Raw genomic sequence first — 23,116 nt, forward strand, 5'->3', positions numbered from 1 at the left:
CGAACGAATTGTAATGTTGAAATTCGTTGAAATTTTATTCTAGAATGATGCGACAAAATGAAAAAATAATTTATTTTAAAACATTTTTACAAGATGATTCCATTTGATTGGGAACGGGGACGGGGGTCATTTGTGAACATCTATCAAAATGAGTAATCGACAGAAGATAGAGAAAAAAAATTACAGAAATATGATGAAGATGAAAAGAGTTGATTTATAAACTTTAACAATCGATAACATTCCAACGAACGATAAATAATGTAATGGAAAACGAACGAACGAAAAAAAAAAATAAACTGAGTGAACATTAATAAATTGAAGATCAACGAATACAATCACAACACGAATCCAATAATCAATTGATTGGCCAAATAGAAAATTACGACCGTATGACAGTCACCTATATTTCGATTCGTTTGATGTGTTTCCATTTCATTCAGTATATCGATACAAACAAATGGCCAATACTCAATTGGAATACAAAACTATCAAATGGCAAATGCTATAAAAGAGTGAATACATGCCCATGGAATTTTGCAAATTGAGCTTTCGAGGTGACGGAGGGGGGGAGGTTGTTCGATGATGGAGTGTGTGAGTGTGTATGGTTGAATTGAAGATGGAGTGAGATAGTCAGAGATTGTCAATGTAACACACAAAGGGAAAATAATGTGTATGAGTATCAATTTCGTGGAAAACCATGTATAATAAATGACCGAAAAGCCTCGTTCAAAGACAATCGAGATGAACCAACGAACAAATATACGAACAAGCAAGCAACCGAACAAATGGAAAATGTACGATATCAAAATATAATGCGTATGTGCACATGCGCGCATACAAAAATCGCACAAAGCTAAAAGCTGAGAATGGTTAAAGTTTTATATTTACGTGTGTATTGTGTGCACCAAATACCTATCACTCTGTGGGTCTGTGATTCAAATTTGCCATTTCACACGTATCCCATCCGCATATACACACAGACACACAAAATTGTGCACAAATACACAAACACACACATTTATATACATGTGTAAAGCGTTCGATCTCTTTCTCGCCGTTTCAAACGTCGTCGTCGTCGTTGTCGACGTTGGTCGTTAAATCAACAACGCGTTTCAATGGCACGAAATAAAAATTAAAAATTCACCAATTTTCAGATTACAACATTAAATTTTTAATGTGATGTGAAAATAAACATTTTTTTTTTATTTGTGCGGTGTAAGTTTTAGCATAACATAATATAGCACTACCATAGTTTTCTCAACATTCACGTGAACATAATGCATACATTCAATGTTTTTCGCTCTCTTACAATATCTTACACGTTAGTCCGGTGCGTAGGGTTAAGTGGGGTGAAGTGAGACGTGGGCTGAATAACGTCAAAATTTCTAAAAAAAAATACCGGGCACGATAACTTGTGCTCTCAGCTCATTTTACCGATGGTCGCCGAATTGTTAACATGCAAATTAGTCGTTCTCCCAGACAGACATGATCCAATTTTTTTTTTTTTAAGTTTTCATAGTGTTTCATTCAATCGTGATTTGGTCAAACTTTTGCACTGTTCAAAACGGGTAAATATATTTTTGTGTGAAGATTTAGTAATTATTTGACTAAATCGAAAGGAATTTTGGAAAGTGACACGACAGTGGGGTAATACTTCACCCCACTTTACCCTACCATTTTCCTTTGGCTCATGTGATTTGTGTTGAGGTTGATGCAGAGAGTTTTGTATTTGCCTTTTGTTTTGTGTAACCAACCGTATATGTATAATATCTTCGTCCATTCAGAAAATGAAGAAAAACACAAGTACAAAAGCTACTGCATTCAATTCAATTGCTTGCATTTACGACGGATGATTTATGGCACACCGCGTTAAAATAGCGAAGAAAACAAAAACAAGTGGTTGAGTGGTGCGCGCGCGTTCCATCGTTTTAGAACAAACGCAAACTAAACGGCTCTGCCATTTATTGTGTTTAATATTGTATATATTGGCGAATGAATTTCGTGTTAATATAATTGTCCTAAATTTGAAGATGAAAAGCGGCAAAAAGCTGAACGGAATAAATAAATTTGCACGTCCATTCGTTCTTGTGCAGTGCATTGTATGCTTGCAGGGTATTTAACGTAAATAACAGTGTGAGCGCACGGGAGAAAGATGAAAAGAGTGTGGATTCGCGCGCACCAAAGCGGAAAAAGATGGATTGTGCAAGTGATTGTTGATTGCATTTGGCCAAGGCGATGAAAACCCAAGAATTGAACGAAGACAAAATACGAGAAACAAAAAAAAACTTGTAAGGAGTGAAAAAGAAAACGCACACAAACAGGCGGTGAATAAATTTCAAAGAAAATAGAATTGGGTTATTGGCCATGTATGCATAATGTGCAAGCATATCGTTTTTATTGTACGACCAGAGAAAAATTGTGTTTTAGTCAGAAGAAATATTAACCACAGGGTGACAACGATTTAAACATGCAGAATATACATTGTAGAGGAGAGCGAAAGTGCTATCTTTTTTTAGTAGAAACATAAAATATTGCAGTGTCACTTACATGGTCATATTTGAACATCTTTGCAATTTGTATCAAATATAATACAGTGAGAATGACAAGTCAACGTAAAATATTGGTGGTGTGCTTCAATAAAATTGATAATGTGTATTTACACAATAAATGTCACGAAATGAATGGCATTGTCGTCGCTTTTTCATGATGTTCGCAACATGCTGGGTGTCTGTGAGCTCATCAATGATTTCCACACATTGAAATGCTCAGAAAATATTCATGGTTCATTTTACCGATCAGACAACAAAATCGTATGGCAGTTATCACCTGGTAGACACGTTTTCTGCATTACAATGCAAATACATTTTCCCTGTCATATGCATTTGCATTTTTAAAGGCATTCGGATAACTGCATTTGCAAGAGAAATTATGCAGTGTGAGAGTCTCTCGTTTGCTCCATTTACTTTTTTTTCTGTTTCGTTTACATCTTTTTGATGTGTTTTTCGGTTTGCTCTCTGCAGTGATAATATGCCTTTGACTCATTCGATGTGCACACGAACACACAAATTTCCATGAAATATTCAGTGAATAGATTGGGCTACAGCTATAGCAGTGCTATTTTCACAGCTCCTATTCACACATATGGACAGCGACCTATTGATTTGTTTATGCAAATAAATACTAAAATCAATAAGTCTACTGTTCTATTTACATTTTGAACATTTCGTTCGGGATCGTATCATAAATCCGCTGTCCGCATGCGTTGTTCACAAATAGCACCTATGAATAGGAGCTGTGAAAATAGCACTGCTATATCTGTAGCCCAATCTATTCACTGGAAATATTCTTGGTGTTACTTGTGCTGGTTATTGATGCAACAAAGGCAACATTGTGTAACAGAAATAGAAAGAGTGAGAATCAAGCGAACGACGATTGCTGTATCGACGATGCGAAAAAAAGCCACCATGTACCGCCGATATTTTCCTTTGCCGTTTTTTTATTTGCATTAATATTTTTCTACTTCATGAAATGCCATTATTTTCTGCAACGAGTTTTCCACTGTTTTTCTGTTTTTATCGCTTTTCCGTTTGCTCTTCGTTTCTCCTTTCATCTCCGCTGTGCGCCTCTCTGATATTTTTTTATGCACCATTCACTACCATGATAAATATAATTAATCTATTCAAGCATTATTTGAGTTCGATTGTACGTGTGATGCAATAATGGCGTCGAAAGTGAAACTTGACATCATGACACTTTTTTTTCTGTTTTATTACAAGGTGTTGGTGTATACTGTATTATTTGTTTCAATTTCTTTACACACAAATACACACACCATTCTCTTCATGTCATATTATCATCCGCCACTCCGTTCCGCCGCTAATGCCGCAACAGTTTTTTTTTGTGCGGGCTTAATTCCAAATGCGAAGGAGTGTGTATATATATTAACAAACAAACAACAACAACAACGTTCTTGTGAAAAACGAAAATGACAAGAGCCAAGTGATTTTTATTCTCTTTATATTCTCTCCCTCTATTTATTTCCTATTTTCTCTCACAAATTTTCTTCAAAAGCTCTACAACAATGATGCGAAAACCACTTGATCATTTAAGGCCACTGTGGATTAACAGCTCAGTGTTTTAGAGCTTATTCTTGTTTCAATGTGATTGTATGGCCGACAGGATCGAAAAGATTTGTCACTAAACTGAACTGGGACACATTAAATAGGTTTCCATTCTTCATTTTGTCTTGACGGTTGCAACTTTATATAACATTCAATTGTGTATTCACCACATTCATTATCCAACCAAGTGATGATACTATTTTTCCCACATTGTGAAGCGGATGTACCCTTTGTTTGAAATTGAATCCTTTCTTTCGGTCGATCAAAGCATTACGTTTAAATTAAAACCAAAACAAATCATAAATAATAACACTAAAATTTAATTTACTCATAATAATCCATAACTGTTTTTTCTTTTGCAGAAATCAACAGAACAAAAAAAAACATCATCTTTTAGTACAATGAAAACAATGAAAAATTTAAAACAAAAAAATGTATTTTAACGAAAAGTCCCAATTTTTTTAAAACAAAATTCTACGAAAAGAAGCCACATATTTTAGGATAGCTTAAAGAATTCCGTCGCATTAATATTGGGCGATTCGCACGAAACTATTCAACGCAACAACAACAATACGCCATTCAATACGACGAAAAAAGTTCAAATAAATTCAGATTTATTTAACTTTTAAACAACATCAACATCGACACACAGCAACTATCCAACCAAACTACACTAAACGAGTGTTTTTAAAATAGCACAAGCTTTGGAATATATATATATAATTATACCGTATATGTTTTAATTCGTATATTGTACAGAATATGCACAAATCAATCGAAGGGCTAGCGATTAAACAAATCGAACATTCGCAGGCCGATGCGATTTGCATGAATTCGTAGTGACAAAGTGTTTTAAATGTAAATCAACCACAACAACAACAAAAATTCAAGTGAAAATTCAACCAAAAATATTAATTATGTGCCTGTGCATGAGATTCCGACACAGTATGTTTATTTCTCAAATGCAAAACCACTACACGAAAGGAATAAATTAATTTAGAATATAAAAGAAGTAGTAGCAGCCATAGAAGAAGTTCGAATTAATCATTCGGGACTGCGTGTCCAAAAGGCAAAAATATTGCAAAATCAAAATACAAATTAAATTGGGGTGGTGGTGGTGGTAACACAAAAAAATGGCCGATATGCCTGATCTATCACACCTAACCGCAGAAGAGCGCGCCATCATCGAAAATGTGATGATGCGACAGCGTCAGGAAGATGAACAACAAAAGGAGATTATGCAGTAAGTAATCAATTTTCATTTCCATTTCCTATTTCATTGTGAACACGCTCGCTCCCGTTCTCTATCACCCACTTTTGGTCTCCCTCGCTTGCTGCTTCAGCAATGCTTTGTCAACTTGTATATTTTTTGTTTTGTTTCGCTCAATATGTCTCTTGGTTATTTCAGCTGATTTGACGTCTCTTTGTCATTTGCCACATGCACACACAGAGAGAAAATGAGAGAGAAAGAGAGAGAGAGTCATCTCATTTATGATGATGACGATAATTTTTTCCACATCCATTACACAAAGAGATGCTGACTCTTAGATAAAATTCTATTGTAAATTCAACATAGGGATGTGTTTTTTCTCTCTCAATTCAATTCATTTTAAGCCAGACCACTGTTGTTACTCTTATCTAAAAGTCAGTACTCTGACACATATTTATCAAAGTGCATAAATGCAGCCATACCGATTAAATTAAACTATTTATAAAGTAACATTTACTGTTCACCACTGAATGGGTGCTATATATGGGCTATTTAAAGCTCAAACCACTATATAGATAGTGTCTATGTCTTTTAGTGTGTTTATTGTGAAGCCAATCATTTTCGCATACAAAAATTCATTAGGTTACTTCATGGCAACTTCAATTCTCAATAAATTACTTTATTGAATTAAACTATTGATTGGTTTTTGTGTTGATATCGATATTGTTACCGCAACCGCTATTTAAATGAACATTTTTGCGGTTTTTTACGACAATATAAATTAAATTCAATTCTTTAATGACACAGCCGATCCATACATATATGTATGCGAGTTTGAAAGCAATCAGATGATGATGTAACTAATTTTGCTTTCCATTTGGCTGATGAACAAACGGAAAAAGAAGAAAACGGGAAGGAGAAGGATGCAGGAAGTGCTCGAGTATAAATTCCATAACAAGTGGCGTTGCGAAAGAAGAGAGAGTGAGAGAAAAATCAATAGCTAAAAAAATTGTACTTTACTGATGTACACAAATAGCGGTACCATCCCATTCTCTCAATCTTTTTGACCTTATCTGAATGAGCCACACTGCTACTTCATTCCACATGTACTTCCACATTGAATACTAGCGAACCAGCAAAAGAGATGAGTCTATGAATTTGAAATTTTCATTCGAAACACACTCAGTCACTTGAAAGAGAGAATACAAAAAAATAATAATAATCGAGAAATAAGAAACCATTTCCCATTGCTGGTTATGTATGTCTTTTACGTCACAACCATAACAGAAACGAATCCACTTCAATGAGCGCCAAAAGAACTTGTGAACATGAGAACAGGAAAGCTGTTAGCGAAATGCAACAATGAAAAATGAATCAAAACATGTCGCAACTATTTTGCATATAAATATAAATGTAAAACGAATTTCGAAGCTATTTGCACAAAATGTACTTTCAAAGCGCACGCGAACGCGGGCCTATCATTGATGATGACACCACCACCATATAACTATTACAATAGAAAAGCACAAGCCCATTAGAAGGTATTTAATAACTTCGTTAGAATTTCAAGTTTTCAAGAGTGAAAAACGAAAACGCAAAAAGAAGGAGAGGAGAAAAGGAAGAAAGAGAGTAAATATAAGAAGAAGAAAAAAATATATAAAAATAATGAAGGGAAATTGACATGGGATGCATTTTATTGATTTTTAATCATTAATGTTATTCGAAGTGCTTCGAGACGGCTTTCCATGTTTTTCGTTTGACGTTTATTTGATTTTTCATCAAGTTAGTGGAAAATCACTAATTTATGTTGAGTGGCAGTTTCAATTAGAGCTTTTGAAGTAGCGCTGAAAGCATCCTTCCTATGTTGCTACGCTTCCGAGAAATATATCGGTATGCAAGAGCATGACGACAATGCAACAAAATCGTTCACATTCACCGTGGACTCAAACGGGAGCAATTTCATTTTCAATTTCGATTTTTCCTTTTGTTTTACCATTTTTGATTTGTCGAAAATAATTCAATCGTTGAAAATTGCATTTTTCAGACGAAAACAAGATGAAGTTAATACACTAGAAGATACGATACGACAACGATCGGAACAGCAACGGAAAGCTGGCATTGAATTAGAAGCAACGTGTCACATATGTTTAAAAACAAAATTTGCCGATGGCGTTGGTCACATTTGTCATTATTGTAATATACGCTGTTGTGCTAGATGTGGTGGTAAAACAACCATCAGAGGAAAGGTAAGCATTTGCGCAGACAGCAACATTTTATGTTACTGGCGATACGGTTGATTATAAACAAAAATACAGAAATAGAGGCCAAATATAACGTTGTATTTGTTTTTTGTATATTTGTTTGTCTGCAACGAACAAAACACAAACAGGTCATTTGGGTGTGTATGGTGTGTCGCAAAAAACAGGAACTTTTATCGTCGACTGGACAATGGATGAAAACAACGGAAGGCGAAGGCTTTATCTGTGCGACTGGCGGTGTAAGTAGTACAACCAATTTTTTTTTATTACATTCATTCCATTTCGCATATTCGAATTTGTATTTTCACACTTGAATTGATTTTCGCATTTTAATCATTTAAATGTCGTTTGGGTATTTTTCAGTCACTTCATCCGGATCCACATGATCCATCGGATAAACGACCAAAATTAGAACGAGCCCGAAGTGCTGCCGAAAAAGAAAATCTCCCATTACAACGAACTGGCAGCGGATTGAGACGTCAATATTCACACGATTCGAGTGTTGATATGCTCAATCCAGCACAACGACGCATGCAACAACAAATTCAAGCATCGAACGCATCACAACATTTTCAACAATCATCGTTATATGGAACGAATCATCATCAATCAACACACCAACAACCATCATCCGATATTTATTCAACCGATGAAGATCCAAAATACTATCAGGTATGGTATCATATTGAATAACGAAAGAGGCAAAAAAAAATCGAATAGCAAGGAGATGCCGAAGGATTGAAGTGATCTCAATGATTTTTTTCCCTTTTTCATTTGTGTGTGTCTTTCTTTTGTTTCGTCGCTGGCATCCGGCAGGGAGAATTAGACGGTTTGATGTTAAAGCATCCTCATTTAATGCATCCACGACAACAACGACATTTTATAAAGCAACAACAACATTCTCACTCATCGGGAATTCAATTGCCTCAGCCAATGCAATCACATTATCATCGTCAAGAGCATTTGCATCCTTCACAGCAACATTTACAGCAACATTCGAGCAGCGGTGCCGCCACACAAAGTAAGTAAACATGGCATTTACATTGATAAAATGATGAACTTTTCAAAATGACGCATAATATAATAATCTAAGATAAGACGTAAAAAGCCAAGCAAAAAGCTCACATTCCCACGGATGTATTAATATTTTTGAATGGAGCTAAAAAAAAATCCATTCGAAATAATTAGAATTGTGTGTAGGTGTGTTAATACTCAACTTCAATCTATTAAGGCATCCTCCGTTCATATTTTCCAGACATTAATCAGCATAAACGACCAATTGCGGGCCATTTGGCTCAACAAACATCATTTAGTAGTTCCGAAGAAGAATATGACGGTGAGTGTTATTTTCAATATTAATTGCGTTGCTTTGCAAACATTTTTTTCAAATGAAATTCGATTAGCTCTCATATATAACTTTTTTATTTGTTAAATGTGCTGTAAAATCTTTTTAAAGCCCATTTATTCTTGAGAATTTCAAATATACCAAAAATATAAACAATATTAATCAAAATGTGCGTTAACCTTAACAAACGGTGAACGCACAGAAAAAAAACATTTATCACATAAAAACACATTTTTACTTCAAACCACACATAACTACACATGACAAGTGATTCATTCAGTATTCATATACAATTATCGAACGATTGGTCTGCTTATTTCCATCACACGATTAAACTCCAATGTGGTGTGTCATTTCTGTCGAACAAAAAAAGCAAAAGTTTATTGATATCCAGATTAGCAAATGCATGGCGGCATAACTTCTGGCCATTCTATATTTTCTTTTCGAGGTCATCATATTTTCACTCTGTCTCGCATTGTTTTATTCTCAAGAAAAGCGATCGCATTTGCCAGCAAGTTTTTGAATCATTGGCCGGACGCTCATCACTCATTTTTTATTCGTTTTTTTTTCTTTCTCTCGATACATTTTACTGACCTCATTTCATGCATCAAGCACAATTTCGCAGTAGAATGTCATTTAGTTCTTATGGAATGTAAAAAAAAAACCATTTTCTCGCTTTTTCTCTGCATAATGAATGCATGAAGATCAAATATGAATAATAATTCTGATGAAAGAGAGAATGGAGAAAAGAATCCGTATTGAAATTCAATCAACCTATGCGATAAGAAGATGATTCATTCAAGTTCGCTAGAAAGACCGAAGATGTAATGAAAAAAAGAGAGAATTTCTTGTAAAAACCATTCAAACAATAAACGAGATTAAAGTCTGCACATTTATTTCATTGCATATGTATATATAATTTGAATGCTGTATATCAATTTATGGTGAAATGACGACAATGTCTCTGGCAACGTGGAAACACACACTGAGTGAGTAAGCCAGAAAGAGAGAGCAAACATGCTAAAGTATTTATCGATTGTTGTACGATGCGTCATTTTTACAACAACAACAAACTATCCGACTAACAATAAACCGAGAAGCAGAATGACGAGAGAGAAAAAAATGCCACATTATAATATGCGCCGTTGGCCTCATCGTAATCTATGTGCAAGATGTTTTACCGCGATCAAAATTCATAATTTTACACTGAGTTTCTTTTTCCACATGACGAATAAAAAAAAGCAGAACTATTCGCATCAAACATTTCCAAGCCAACGAAACGAACATAAAATACTCGCAAGAAAAAAAAATAAACTCCAATGCGAACGAGCAAAAGTCAAAGGCTCATTTAAAACCGAAAAAATAACGGCAACCAAAAATGCGCAGTACATAATGGGATCTATATGGTTGTTGTGTGTGTGTTATTTTTTTTTATTTGATATCCTTCGTTTCCACTGTTTGTTCTTATGTTCGCCCTCTGCCAATTTTCGTAATTTCATATTTGCTGACGTCTCTTAGCACACACAGCATAATATACACCACCCACGATTTTTCTCTGATTCACTCACTTAATATATTGTCTGTTGCGGATAACAAACACCATTCACACACATACATACACATACATACATACACACATACAGCCGAACACGTTGTATTCAGAGACATTAAAAAGAGAGCGAGTGCAAGTGAGAACGGTATTTTTTGTGTGCGCTCATACACAAACCATTGGATAGAAACGAATATACAAATATGTATAATGGCAACGATGAAGACGATGACGATGACGACGTCAATGTTTCTCTTTGCCCGAAAATCGTAAGCTCAAATCTATTCATGATGAAATTTTCATGAATGGGAATCATTTGTTGTTGTATTTTCATCGTATTTCGGTACGAATTCCGTGCATAGATTCATACATTGAGCAAACACACACATTAACACGGTTTCGAGTTATTCAATTTACATTCGGTTGTTTGAGCAAAAGCTGCGATTCAAAAATGAAAAATCGTCATCGCATTCATTGCTAGCAGAAAGCCGTTATGCTTTGAATACATCGTTTTTCATTGCGTTGTTATAAAACTGGCTGGTTGGAATACACAAGAGCTTATTATGTCATTTCCAAATTAAATCTGTGGGTTGTAGATTTTCAGAAGTTCATTACATATATATTGCACATTTTAAAAGCATTCAATTAATAATTTGAAAGACATATATTATCGCTATAATCCAAAAACAATATCAACAACATTTTCAATCCGAAGCTTACATGTCCATGACTCAAAACAACACTCTGAATTCTAAAAAAAATTGGTTACACATAGATAGACGGTCGAGAGAGAGAGAAAACCAAGAAAACAAAAATAAATCAATATCACACCCCCTCCCTGTGATGTTTCCATTCTGTTCGCTTCATTTGACGTCACTGTCGCAAACAAAAACATCGTTCGATGTTTAGAGATGATAGCGTCAATGGTTAAAATATATCCACTTTTCCAAAAAAAAGGAAAAAGAAATCGCAAGCATGCCAATAAAGTCAGCACAATAAAAATCGCAAATGCGACGACAAATTGCAACGACCACTAAACCATTATCGACACACTAAAAATAAAGAACAACCAAAAGTACAACATATTCCAACTTTATTTGATCGAACATTATATGAAAGTCATGTCATGGAAAATCACGTGGGTTTGAATGGCACGAACAACAACAATAAAATTACATTCGATCGCCTTCGCTAAAGTGGAACAATGACATGCCATTGATATGGTTAATAAAATTTATCTAAAATAAACACACGACCATCTCAAAACTCAGTAACTCAGATAGTTTTCTATCTATCAGAAAGAGCAGAGACATCTAAAGTAAGCAACATTGAAAAAGTGACATTTTTTTGAACAGATTTTGCAAACGACAGCATTTACATCAAATAATTTCCTTTGAGTGGTGTTTTTGTTTTTCAAACTTATAATTTGGAAAAAGTGTAGAAAAAGGGACACGTTGGCACCTACCAATATAAACTAAACTCCAGAGCACGTGCTGCAAGTGACACTGTGAGCAATATTGTATTCATCAATGAAAGCGATGCAAAGCATTTTAAAGTTTTTGGTGTTCTTCTTCAACTGCACATGTTCCATCATCCTTACAAGTTATAGTAGTTACACGAATTAAAATCGCAAAGCATTATTAGTTGTTTAAATCAATGCATTTACGATGAAACACGACAGGAAAACGATTTTGTACCAATTTAGTTAGTATGTGTATGTGTTTGGCGACATATTGTAAATACCGTTGACCCGAGGTGTGACAGGAAGTTAAAACTCGTTAAAAAATTATTAAGATCAAAGGAAAATTGAAATCAAGCATGATACACGTACTGTGTGTTCGTTATTTCAACTTGAGTTATTATACATTTCCTATGGAGAAAGTATGAAAAAAATGCCGATTGTTCGCTTTGTACACACAAAATCTTATATTCCATAAATGAGTTCATGTGTATTATTTCCCAATTCAGTTGGGACATAAGACCCATTACCATTCCCATTTTTGAGCTCATTTTTCTAATAACATTTTCGCATTATGAGGTGTTTATATATGTATACATACCCCAAATAAAAATATATATAGGAAAAATGAACATAAATTTAGAAAATCAAGATAAAAGAAATAAAAATATAAATATCACGCTACCAAGTTTAGAATGACGAAAATTCGTCGTTTCTCTGTCTTCTCTCTCTCTCCCTTTTCTGATATGATACGTTTGCTGATTCGCATGCGCATTTCCAAACCATGCACATTCATTCAATGTTCGAATTCAAAAGCTTTTTGTCACTGTTTCGCTTACGCTCTCTCCATATCATTTGTTCCATTTCATTTTGGTCCGTATAATGTTTCAGACTCGATTTTCGCAGTATGCCGATGATCCTGACTGAGAGCGAATTTCGGATGGAAAACACGCATTTCACGGATATTATGTGAATGTAGTTGTGCCTGTTTTTGTGTATGCGTTACCGTTTGCCACGGATTTCGTTTGTCAGTGTGTATCGGAATGAACGATAGTTACTCGGGGGCAAGATTCATAATAATATCAGTGAATACGATTCGGTTTTGGTTTTTCCATTTGATTCGCTTTTTTACCATTGGTATTTTCGGTTTTGTTGTTGTTTCTTGTGTGACCACTTTTACTAGGTGTAACATTTCTGTTTGCGATAGTATTGTGCACGCACAGCTAGCGGCGCGAAATCATTGCATTCAACGTCAAAGCAGCCAGTATACGGGGTCGTAATGCCGTAGTCGCTGTCGGTATGAAGCATGCTTGCACAGCCGTTTCGAATGCCATACACACATATATAGCCATCTATGGTATTGAAGGCCAGTGACAACAACCATTCTTATATGCCATATGCAATCTAACATTTGAAGTCAGTGGCGCGTTTAGGCCATTTTCCCATTTTTTTTGTTGTGTGTGCCAGTATTTGTGTGTATGTACAATGTTTGGTCTATACCACTGGATGTTGCTGTTTATACGCAAAGTTTCACAGATATTGTTGGCGTTTCAGCGAAAACTTGTAATAATTTTCAAGCACAGTTTAGTACCATTCGTCGCACAATGCGGACATTTTTGTGAAACCAACAAAACAGAAACAGCATATTCGTTGTGGCGAAATAAAATAGTGCACTTGAATTTTTAATTCGTACTTTGAATCGGAATTGCGAACATTTGGTGAACATTCCACTTTAAAAGAAAGACAGAAACATTTTTTATGAAAAAAAAAAAAAAAAAAATAAACCGGCCATTGGTTTTCATTACAGAACGTTAATTGGTACCATTTGACTTTTAGAAGAAAAAAAACGTGCGTAATTTGGAAAACAATATGACAAAATAAATTTGATATCTTTTAACGTGTTTGTGTGCTTCACCAGTGATTATTCATAATAGTATGTGTGATACATGATTTCGGTCAGATTACGATTTTAACGCATTTCATAGCATGCATTTCCCCCTTTGAGTGACATTTACATACGGAAAACAAAGAGTTTTAACGGAAACCTTGTGTAAATATAGACATTTTTATCAGTTGATAAATATCGAAAACAAACGAGTTTTGATTGACAGTTTGAAAAAAAGACACTTTTGTCAATCAAGTGACAATCGAGAGAGGAAAAAAAACACGAAACAAAAATAATCATACAAAGACACAAACAGAAGGAGCGAAAAAAAACTTGTAACAAAAAAATCCAAGAGCAAGAAGTATGTTCTGCAAATAAAACGGTGATTTTAAAATAAATTGAAAAGTGTCAGATCTTCTTCATGGACATCTTCATTTGATTGTAAATGTTCTTGTAACAACGGTGTGCCATGATATAATTTTCTGTGTTGAAATGATCATTTTCATATTCATTTTGCATATCTATCGTTTTTTGTGTTGTTTTACTCGTTCTCTCTGTCATCCACCCCATCATCATCATCGAGTTTACATTGTATAGCCTTAGGTTGTTCTTGCACTCTTTCGACTTTAAACCATCTCATCTCTTGACACTCAAACATGTACACACACACATTGATGACACAGTTTCGCCACATCTTTGACAAGTAATCAGCAGTGATAATATATGTTTTTCCTTTCTTCAGTCGATTCGTTGTTTCGTTCAGCGCAAATCGTGTCATTCATATTTAATTTCACACATGGTTTTCAGAATTTGTCACACTTTCTCCCTATCCTTCTCATTTATCTATCTTTTGTACTGTTCTCTTCTCTCTCACACACATATACACCCTCTATCACTTTGGCCACAATCATTTCGTATGCAATGCATTCCAGATGATCCAGAGTCAGGTCAGGGTTTTTTTCCGTACTTTATACATGCATTGAGTTTACGGTGGCTCGACTTTGCTGTTTTGACAAGTGCAGCTGAATTCAATTTCAAGCTTGGAGGAAAAAAATCACACCGCGACTCGTGACTTCGAAAGAAATAAGGAAAATGAGAGATAGATAAAGAGAGTAATGTGGAAATGGCGAAAAAATGTGCAACAACAGAAAAATTGAAATTTATATTTTCCGTCAGTAAAATTGAGTGAATTTTTGCGAGTAAAATGTATTCGACATACAAATGAGCAAACAAGACACACATTCAAATTACAAAAAAAAAACAGCGGAAAACATAAAAGCACATGACATATATAGGATATATTTATTTTTCTGCTCTCCTCTATTTTGTCTAAAAAGATTAGAAAGTATGTACAGATGAAAATGGAAAATAAAATCTAATTATGATGGCTCAACGAATTGGAATTCCATATGCTACAACACCGAGCTTTGAAGCGACACCGAACGAATGAATGTGTGTGTGTGTGTATGTGCGTGTTAGAGAGAGATGGAGAGGTTACAACGATTTCAAACCCAATCACCGTCTCAAGTCATGTTATCTGAATATCAAATGATTTTCTTCGTGTTTTCCATTTTTTGCCATCTCTTTCTATGAATGCACGCCGTTGCATAGGCTTTTAATTTAATTGAGCGCCACATAGTGTCGTACGAATCAATCGACCTCATTCACGTTGACATAATCAACAAAACTATTTTTGAACGTCAAATTAGTGCTTCGCTTCAGTTGTATCAATTAAACCAAGTAAATTTTCAATTTTGAATCATGGAAATTACATGAATCCATTGCTAAAATTATTGAAGTATTTGGGCTTGCTTAGCCTATTGAAACGAATTCGATTTAAACTTTATTTCGGTCATATGGCTATGGCTATTGTTTGATGCGTGCTATCATATTGTTCATATTAAGAGCTCATCCATAAATTATGTTCACAATGACATTGAGCGTATCCAATATTAGCCATTTAACTGGCGATATTTTGCATTTTCATGCTTCCAAATGCACGCTCAAAATATCAGTTAACTGTCATATTACTGCATGATATTATTTTTGAAACTATTGAATTTCGGTGAATGCATGTAATAGTTAATGCAGGTCTTCTTTGGTTGAATTTTGAATTCGAATCGTTTTCTTACTACAAGCAATTTTGAAAAAAAAATTGACTTTTTAACTCTCTCTCTCTGGTCACCTTCCGCTCTCACATTCTCTCTTTCGTTATCTCTCTCGCACTCACTTAATCTCTCTACCACTCTCTCTTCCTCGCTTTCACTGCATAAATTGAAAACCATATTATAAGTGAAAATGGGAACATCCTCATTTCACCATGCAAATCAGTCGTTCACCAAAGTTGTTGGCTTTTTTATAGTCAGCACTTTTTCGCCAAGAGTTTTGTTAACTCTATTGACACGGTTATGGTTTTGAAGCAAGCAGAAGGAAAGACAAAAACCATTATCATTCATTCAATTTCTTATTTCGAATTTTCTCAATTGTCTTCTTCTTCTTCTTCATTTCTTCATGCCATTATTGAATCGTATGCAAAACATTTGGCAGTTTGTACTGGCAATGAAAGTGTCTAAACTCATTTTATCAGAATGAATCATTTGTTCGAAATGTCATTTTCACTCCCTCCATATAAATATACTCTCAGAAAACTTACAAAATAAACACACAAACGAACAAAATACAATTACAAGACTCAGCACACAAACACTATACACACATAACTAAAAACTAATACACACACAAACACACATACACAGCTTGAAACAAAAAAAAAATTGCTGTATTAAAAACGTTCTCAATAGTTTACTAATTCGACGTTGTTGCTCCCATCGAAAAATACAAGAAAATAAAACAACAAATCTTTTAAGTAACTACCATTTACTTAAAATTTCGACGTGATTTTAACACTGTATATTTGTATTTCTTCAAATTCTTTTTTCGTGTGTTGCACAATTCACATTCTCTGCATTGTTCCAAACTAAACGAACGTATTCAGAGAAATTCCTTGGCACAACAAATCTACTGTGTGTCGTTGTTAATGTTTTCTCGTTTTTATTTCGAACAGTTTCTTAATTATAGTTTTTTTTTTTTGTTTTCAAAAAAGTATTATATAATAACATCAATTCCCATTTATTTGGTTTTTCGTCTGCTGAATGTTTAATTGTAAATATTCCGAAGAAAAACGACGACAAAATTTACCAACCAAAAAAAATAAGGGGAAAAACACAAATGAACTTTGCACAAAAAGCACATAGTTTTAGTGCCAAAAGAAAATGTTGGTTATTTGTTTGAAGTCCTTCTGTCGTTCGATAGAAAAGTTGAATGGTGTGCTGGAATGTTAGTGGTATTTTTTTACCGTGTGTTTTTCGCCAATCGCATGGAAAATATATAACAGAATACACACGGCCGACATGGAATAGTTGACAAAATACATTGTTCACAAATTGATAATAATCGAAAGGAAAAAAAATAACGACGAAGAAAACAACTTATAAATCGTGGAAAATGAAAAATTGTTCGGTCAAAAATTCATACCATTAAATTTTTGAATCAAAACATTACATGAGATAGACAAAAATGAAAACAATCTCCGCACAAAACCACAACTAAATATGATAAAAGGTAATCACTTAGCAAATCCCAATAATATTTACACGGGCGGGAATGAATCTGTCAACTGCAAATATTTTTTGTCCATGGTTTCATCAAAACAGCAATACTATATAAGCAAACACTTTCAATCGAATTATTTATTTTCTCTTTATATTTGTGGTGCACAATGCAATTTAATCTTTTGATGTTTTTGCGCGGATTGCAAATACTTTATGTGATATGAGTTTGTGATATCGTACGATCTCCCATATTTGTCCATTCGAATTTCAAAACAGTTTCGGACAAAGTGGATCTTTATTGGAACTAAATGTTGTGAGAAATGTGTTTGTGTGCATTGAATTTCACCATGAAATATGAAAACAATTTCAAATACAATATGTTTGATTTATCATTTTTTTCTCCCGTCTCGTGTTCACATATCACTGCAATGTGATTTTTGTTTGTTTCTTTTCAATACAATCGAACACAAAATTTAATATTAAATGTTGCTTATTCCACTTTATATTGCCATATTCTATAAATGTGTTTGATTTCAATTTTATCCTTTATGATGTGTGTGTGTGTGTGTGTGTGCTCACTCTGAATGCGCGTGTTTTCATTTTAAAAAAAATGCCCGAAATAGAATAATGTGCAAAGTGAATCATATATACCGTTTCGCTTAAAAATACTCTTTTGTTTTTGATATTTACCAATTTAAATATTATTTTATCTATTTTTCTATTTTAAAGTCGTCCACAGTGAATGTAAATCCCATATTGTTATTTTAATTATACTTGCACTGGATGATCCGAAACCAAATTGTTGTTGTTTATTTATGTGTGTGTCTGTCATCGCACTTGATTTTTTTTTACTACTACACATATCGTTATTTTGTTATTGTTGTTTCATCTTTCTTTTAAATTCGAAAAAAAATAAATCTTGCATATTTTTTTATATATCTGTGTCAAATATCAATCCAAAAATAAATCTAATTTTGTTATTTTAAGCAATCGAATTATGGCAAATATTAACCGAAGCTGTGCTAATACTGCAAACGTTGACCTTATTATCACATTTATTTCCTTTTTCTTTCTTTATTTCGAAATGTGTTTCATTTCAATTTCTCTAAATTTAAATAATATATTTAATAAAACCAAATTTATTTTTGTGTACTTTATTTTTATTCAAAGTGTTATTTAAAACCAAGTCGTCGTTATCAATAGTCTCAATCACACTGAAGTGAACAATCAAGTGGACAATACTTTGAATGACATCAAGTATATACCATTATGAATTGGGCGTGTGTAATGTTAGATCCTAAAAAAAATTATACTAAGCGTAGTTAACATCCTTCTACTCTCCCACACAATACTTAACCAAAATAAAAAAAATTACAAAATTAACGAAACCAAAACTTCCACGTCAAAATGCAAAAAAAGCAAATAAAAAAAATTGAATGAAACGAAACAATGAGCACGATTTACAATGTTATATTTACAGCGGGTCACAGCACAAAACTTCTACCGCATGACAATAATGCCGTTGTAAGCGCATCGGCACGGATTACCTCTAGTCAAATCAATGATAGCAAACTGGACGTGCATCATCGAAATAATTACAATCGAACAAATCATCGGTTGCAACATAGTCCGCAAATTGTGGTTGGCGACGACGTGGATTTCCCACATCAATCAAATGATCCATATTGGAATAATGACAGCCGTGGGCTGTCTGATTCAACGGCAACCCTAGTGGGTGGAAATAATGTGAATACAATACTAACTGGCCGCATTGGTGGTCATGGTGGTAGTCTTAGTGCGGGCACTAGTCTAGATGAACCAAATGCGTACAGCATTGATAGTCGACGATATACGGAACGTCGAAAAAAAACCGTTCGATTTGATGGTCAAGACTCAAACGATTGGACACGATGGGATTCGGAACGGCAAAATAGCCAAGATTCAGCGACACGAGATTCGGGCATCGATTCAGGCAGCACATTCACAAGCAGTGAAGATTCGAATCGAGGCGAAGGCCTAAAGGTATTCATATCATATCGTCTTTTTCTGCGTATTTTATCGCTTTTATTTTACATGTATTTTGAAAAAGAACACAAACATGTGTTTTGTACCGTTTAGTTTTTCTAAGTTTGTTCCGAAAAAAAAAAACTTTGAACGTCAGCTAACAAAGTAGATCAGAAAATAGGCAACAGCAAGTATGTTTACATTTTCTTTTTGTTTTGTTTTTCGCCCCGCTCTTTTATCATGAGTCATCAATATTACGAATTTTCAAATTATAGTTGAGTTTTTTTTTTAAGTAACTAAAAGTTTTTTCTAGTAGATAATTATTTAGAGTAGCTTTTAAATAAGATCAAATAATTGGTTCGCTATCGATCGATTCAGTTTTCTTAATACAAATGTTAGTTTCTAATTATTGGCTCTTCATTATTTTTGTTGTTTTCAACTGTTGTTTCTTAATCCAAATGCTGAAACCAACAAAATTTCGTCCACAATTTTCGTTTTGCAAAACATAAAAACATATCAAAAAGATATTCTTTTGTTATCTCATAACAATACGCTTCACCTGAATATTTAATGCCTAAGTTTCGATTTAATTTACGTAATACGTAATCAACGTTACAACTACCATACTTATGTTTGCTGCCAACAATGATATACGCTTCTATTTCGCATCGTCCTAATATATATGATGCGCCTGTATGATCCAGTTTAATTACTCGAGCACATGCTGTTTGTTTGCTTGTTTAATTTGCATGCTGTGTCTCAGCCAGACTATAGTTATGCCTGTCACAAACTCTCATTCTATTTTGCCATTTATATTTAACGTTGTCATTTTGCTATGCCATAATCATACCCATCCAATAGTGATCGGATTATAGTTTGTAAAAATTTGCATTTGTACTCTACCATTTATGCTCGATGTCAGACAAGTGAAGAAAGAATACCAATTATTTTCATCAATTTCGTTCGGCAAATTGTAAAGTGGCGTTAGTATTCTGACATTTAGCCATTGCATGTATATAATGGAAAATACACTTATACAGTTTCATATGTTGCTGCTACTGCTGCTGCTGCTAATGACATTTGACAATAAACAAAAAAAAACAACAACAACAACAACGAGTGAAAAGTAAGAGCTTGGAACAGAAAAAAAATAGAATCATAACAGTTCATGGAAAATTTTAGCACAGCGGTCACCTTCTCTCTATTTATTGCGATGAAATGAAAATTGACAAACAAAAAATGAGCCAGAAAAAATTCTCTTCAGTCGATAAAAATAATTTGAGAAATTAAATCTCCAATATTCGAGAGGATAATTCTGCGAAATTCTGCTTTGGTGTGGTGCAGTAAATGACGTTTATTTTCGGAAAGCTGTGTGGATTGCAAGTTGTCAAAAGTTTTGTTTTCTTTTCAGCCTGAAATTCAATACACGGTAGACATATATAAAAGTATGCCTGAATGTTGCATGCTTTTGATCAAAGTTTCATACTTCTTTTAACATTTGTTGTTGGTTTTTATATTCGAAGAAAAACAAAGAATTACCAAATCGATTGGAAAACAGATGTAAGAAGAGATCAGCACTCTTGCAATCTGTATATGTATGTATATCAAGTCGTGATAAAGTTTTTTATTTATAATTTGCCTGACAGGGAAATAAGCGATAAAGTTTATGTAGACGATGTAATTTTGTTAGTTTAGATAGTAAGAGCGCAGGGTTGTTGTGTTAGGGCATAGCGTGAGAAATAGGCATATAAGAAACTTTTTTTTTTTTTTAAATGAGCTAAATGTCAAATTAAAATATGAAATTAACGAATCAATCTTGTGTAACTAAAAAATGACACACAAAAAACAAACAAACAGCAAAATCCAGTACATTGGCAAGTGTCAACGGATGGAACGCGTATGAGTGGCCATCTGATTTTGAGAAGGAATTTTAATTCAGAGGATACATTAGGTTTATTAGTGTTTGGCGGCCAACTATTATCGAATGGTCGCTTGGGCGCTATCATTGAGAAGATTAAACCTGGTTCGATTGCCGATCAAGTGGGACATTTAAAGCCAGGTGGGTTAATTTCTTTATAATTGAGGATTGTCCCATTGGGGAGGCTTAAGCAAGTAGGCATTGCCTATCCATTGGAACAATTATGGTTTTATAATATTTGCACATTTAATTATGGAAATATTTTTAGGCGACGAAATAGTCGAATGGAATGGCCAATCGTTTGGTGATCGAAGCGATCATGAAGTGCAAGATATAATAGCGAATAGCAAACATGATCTACAAGTGGAATTGATAGTGTCGCGTGTGATAGCGGCAAGTCGACGTGCGGCTCAGGTTTCTTGGAGACAATCACACTCGCCAATCCGATTACATGCAGGTACACTAAAACGGAAACAATGCGCACTCTTTCGTTCTTCTTCGTTTTCCGTTTTTTTTGTTTCTGTTTTATTTTTGGATTGTTTATTCTAGATGCCAGTAATTTTGTGTCTTTGCTGCGTGTGTGTGTTATTTGCCATACGAGAAAACAAGAAGTGGATCGCTTTGTTCCCTTTTGTCTATATTTTGATTTTTATTTATCTTGTATCTCTATCTTTTTGTCTCTATCTCACGTCTGATTATCCATTTCGTTGTGATGCCAATATGTGTGCGTGTTCTATTGTACAGTTGCCATTGTAGTTTGTCCTGTACTCTTTTTTGTTGTTGTTGTTGTTGTTGATTTTTATTATCTTTGAAAAGCAAGTGATACGTTTTGTTTTTGTGTGTTATAAAAGTCTTTACACGCACAAAATTGTGATTGACACCCCATCTCTCACTCATTGCACACAAGCGCCTGTTGAAGTTTTTAAACAAGTTTTTTAATTAACTTTAAACGACATGAATGTAATTAACAAAAAAAAAGATAGGAAGAAGAGAAGTAGATACCGAATCAATTGTGTTAAATGGGAGCAACAACTTAGTTTATACTCGAATATCGCACACATCACAAAATAAATAAGGAGCAACAACAATCTAAGTATTGATGTGTTCGAGTTTGGTTCTATTTTTGTGCAATCTATCTCGTTGAGTTGTCGTCACCGTCGTTGTCGTCGCCAACACTGTTGTTTAGAACAATTTTCATAGTTGAGTTTCGAAATGAGACAATAAACCAGCCATAATACATAGGAAACAGTATATGTTTTCATGCAGAAAAAAAAGCAAAAAAAAAAAAAAAAAAACACAAAACTTACAGAACCCAAAAAAAGAAGAAAATACACAATCAGGGAATAGAATGCAATATGTTTCAATATATAGAGAAACATGATATGTATACTATTCCACTGAAAATCACTCACACACGAACTACAAACTATAACAAAAACACAACACACAACTGGCAAATGCAATTGCCAACCATCCATCTCTATGCATCCATCTATCGTGGATATATAACATTATTATCCAAGTAAACCAAGCAAGCAATAGAACATCCAGTTGTATCATAAAATGCAACCGTTCGTTCATTTATCTTTCTCGTCTCATGTATTTTCATGTGTTTTTTCGCTCACAAAACAAAACCAATTCATTCATTCGAATATTTCTTTTTATTTGTTCTCTATCGCTCGCTCTGTCGTTCGTGCCTTTCGACTCGGTGTCTTTCATTTCACATGTTTTATAATCCATATTTCCCACGTGTTGT

General features: G+C 34.2%; 1 protein-coding gene across 5 annotated transcripts in view; it reads left to right on the forward strand.

Moving 5' to 3' along the window:
• Positions 1-4,494: 4,494 nt before the first annotated feature.
• The window catches only part of LOC116339784 (regulating synaptic membrane exocytosis protein 2), a 41,178-nt gene continuing 22,556 nt past the window's right edge, over positions 4,495-23,116 (forward strand). For all 5 annotated transcript variants that reach the window (XM_031765825.1, XM_031765829.1, XM_031765826.1 and 2 more), the window contains exons 1-9: positions 4,495-5,364; positions 7,376-7,577; positions 7,721-7,828; positions 7,953-8,261; positions 8,406-8,610; positions 8,845-8,925; positions 18,919-19,460; positions 21,300-21,501; positions 21,629-21,817. In XM_031765825.1, the coding sequence (XP_031621685.1) occupies positions 5,255-5,364; positions 7,376-7,577; positions 7,721-7,828; positions 7,953-8,261; positions 8,406-8,610; positions 8,845-8,925; positions 18,919-19,460; positions 21,300-21,501; positions 21,629-21,817 (1,948 nt within the window). In that variant the 5' untranslated portion in view covers positions 4,495-5,254. The remainder of the gene's footprint in view (positions 5,365-7,375; positions 7,578-7,720; positions 7,829-7,952; positions 8,262-8,405; positions 8,611-8,844; positions 8,926-18,918; positions 19,461-21,299; positions 21,502-21,628; positions 21,818-23,116) is intronic.

This window comes from Contarinia nasturtii, unplaced genomic scaffold (assembly GCF_009176525.2).
Source record: "Contarinia nasturtii isolate CC-2019 unplaced genomic scaffold, AAFC_CNas_1.1 Cnas_scaffold_533, whole genome shotgun sequence".
Lineage (NCBI taxonomy): Eukaryota > Metazoa > Arthropoda > Insecta > Diptera > Cecidomyiidae > Contarinia > Contarinia nasturtii.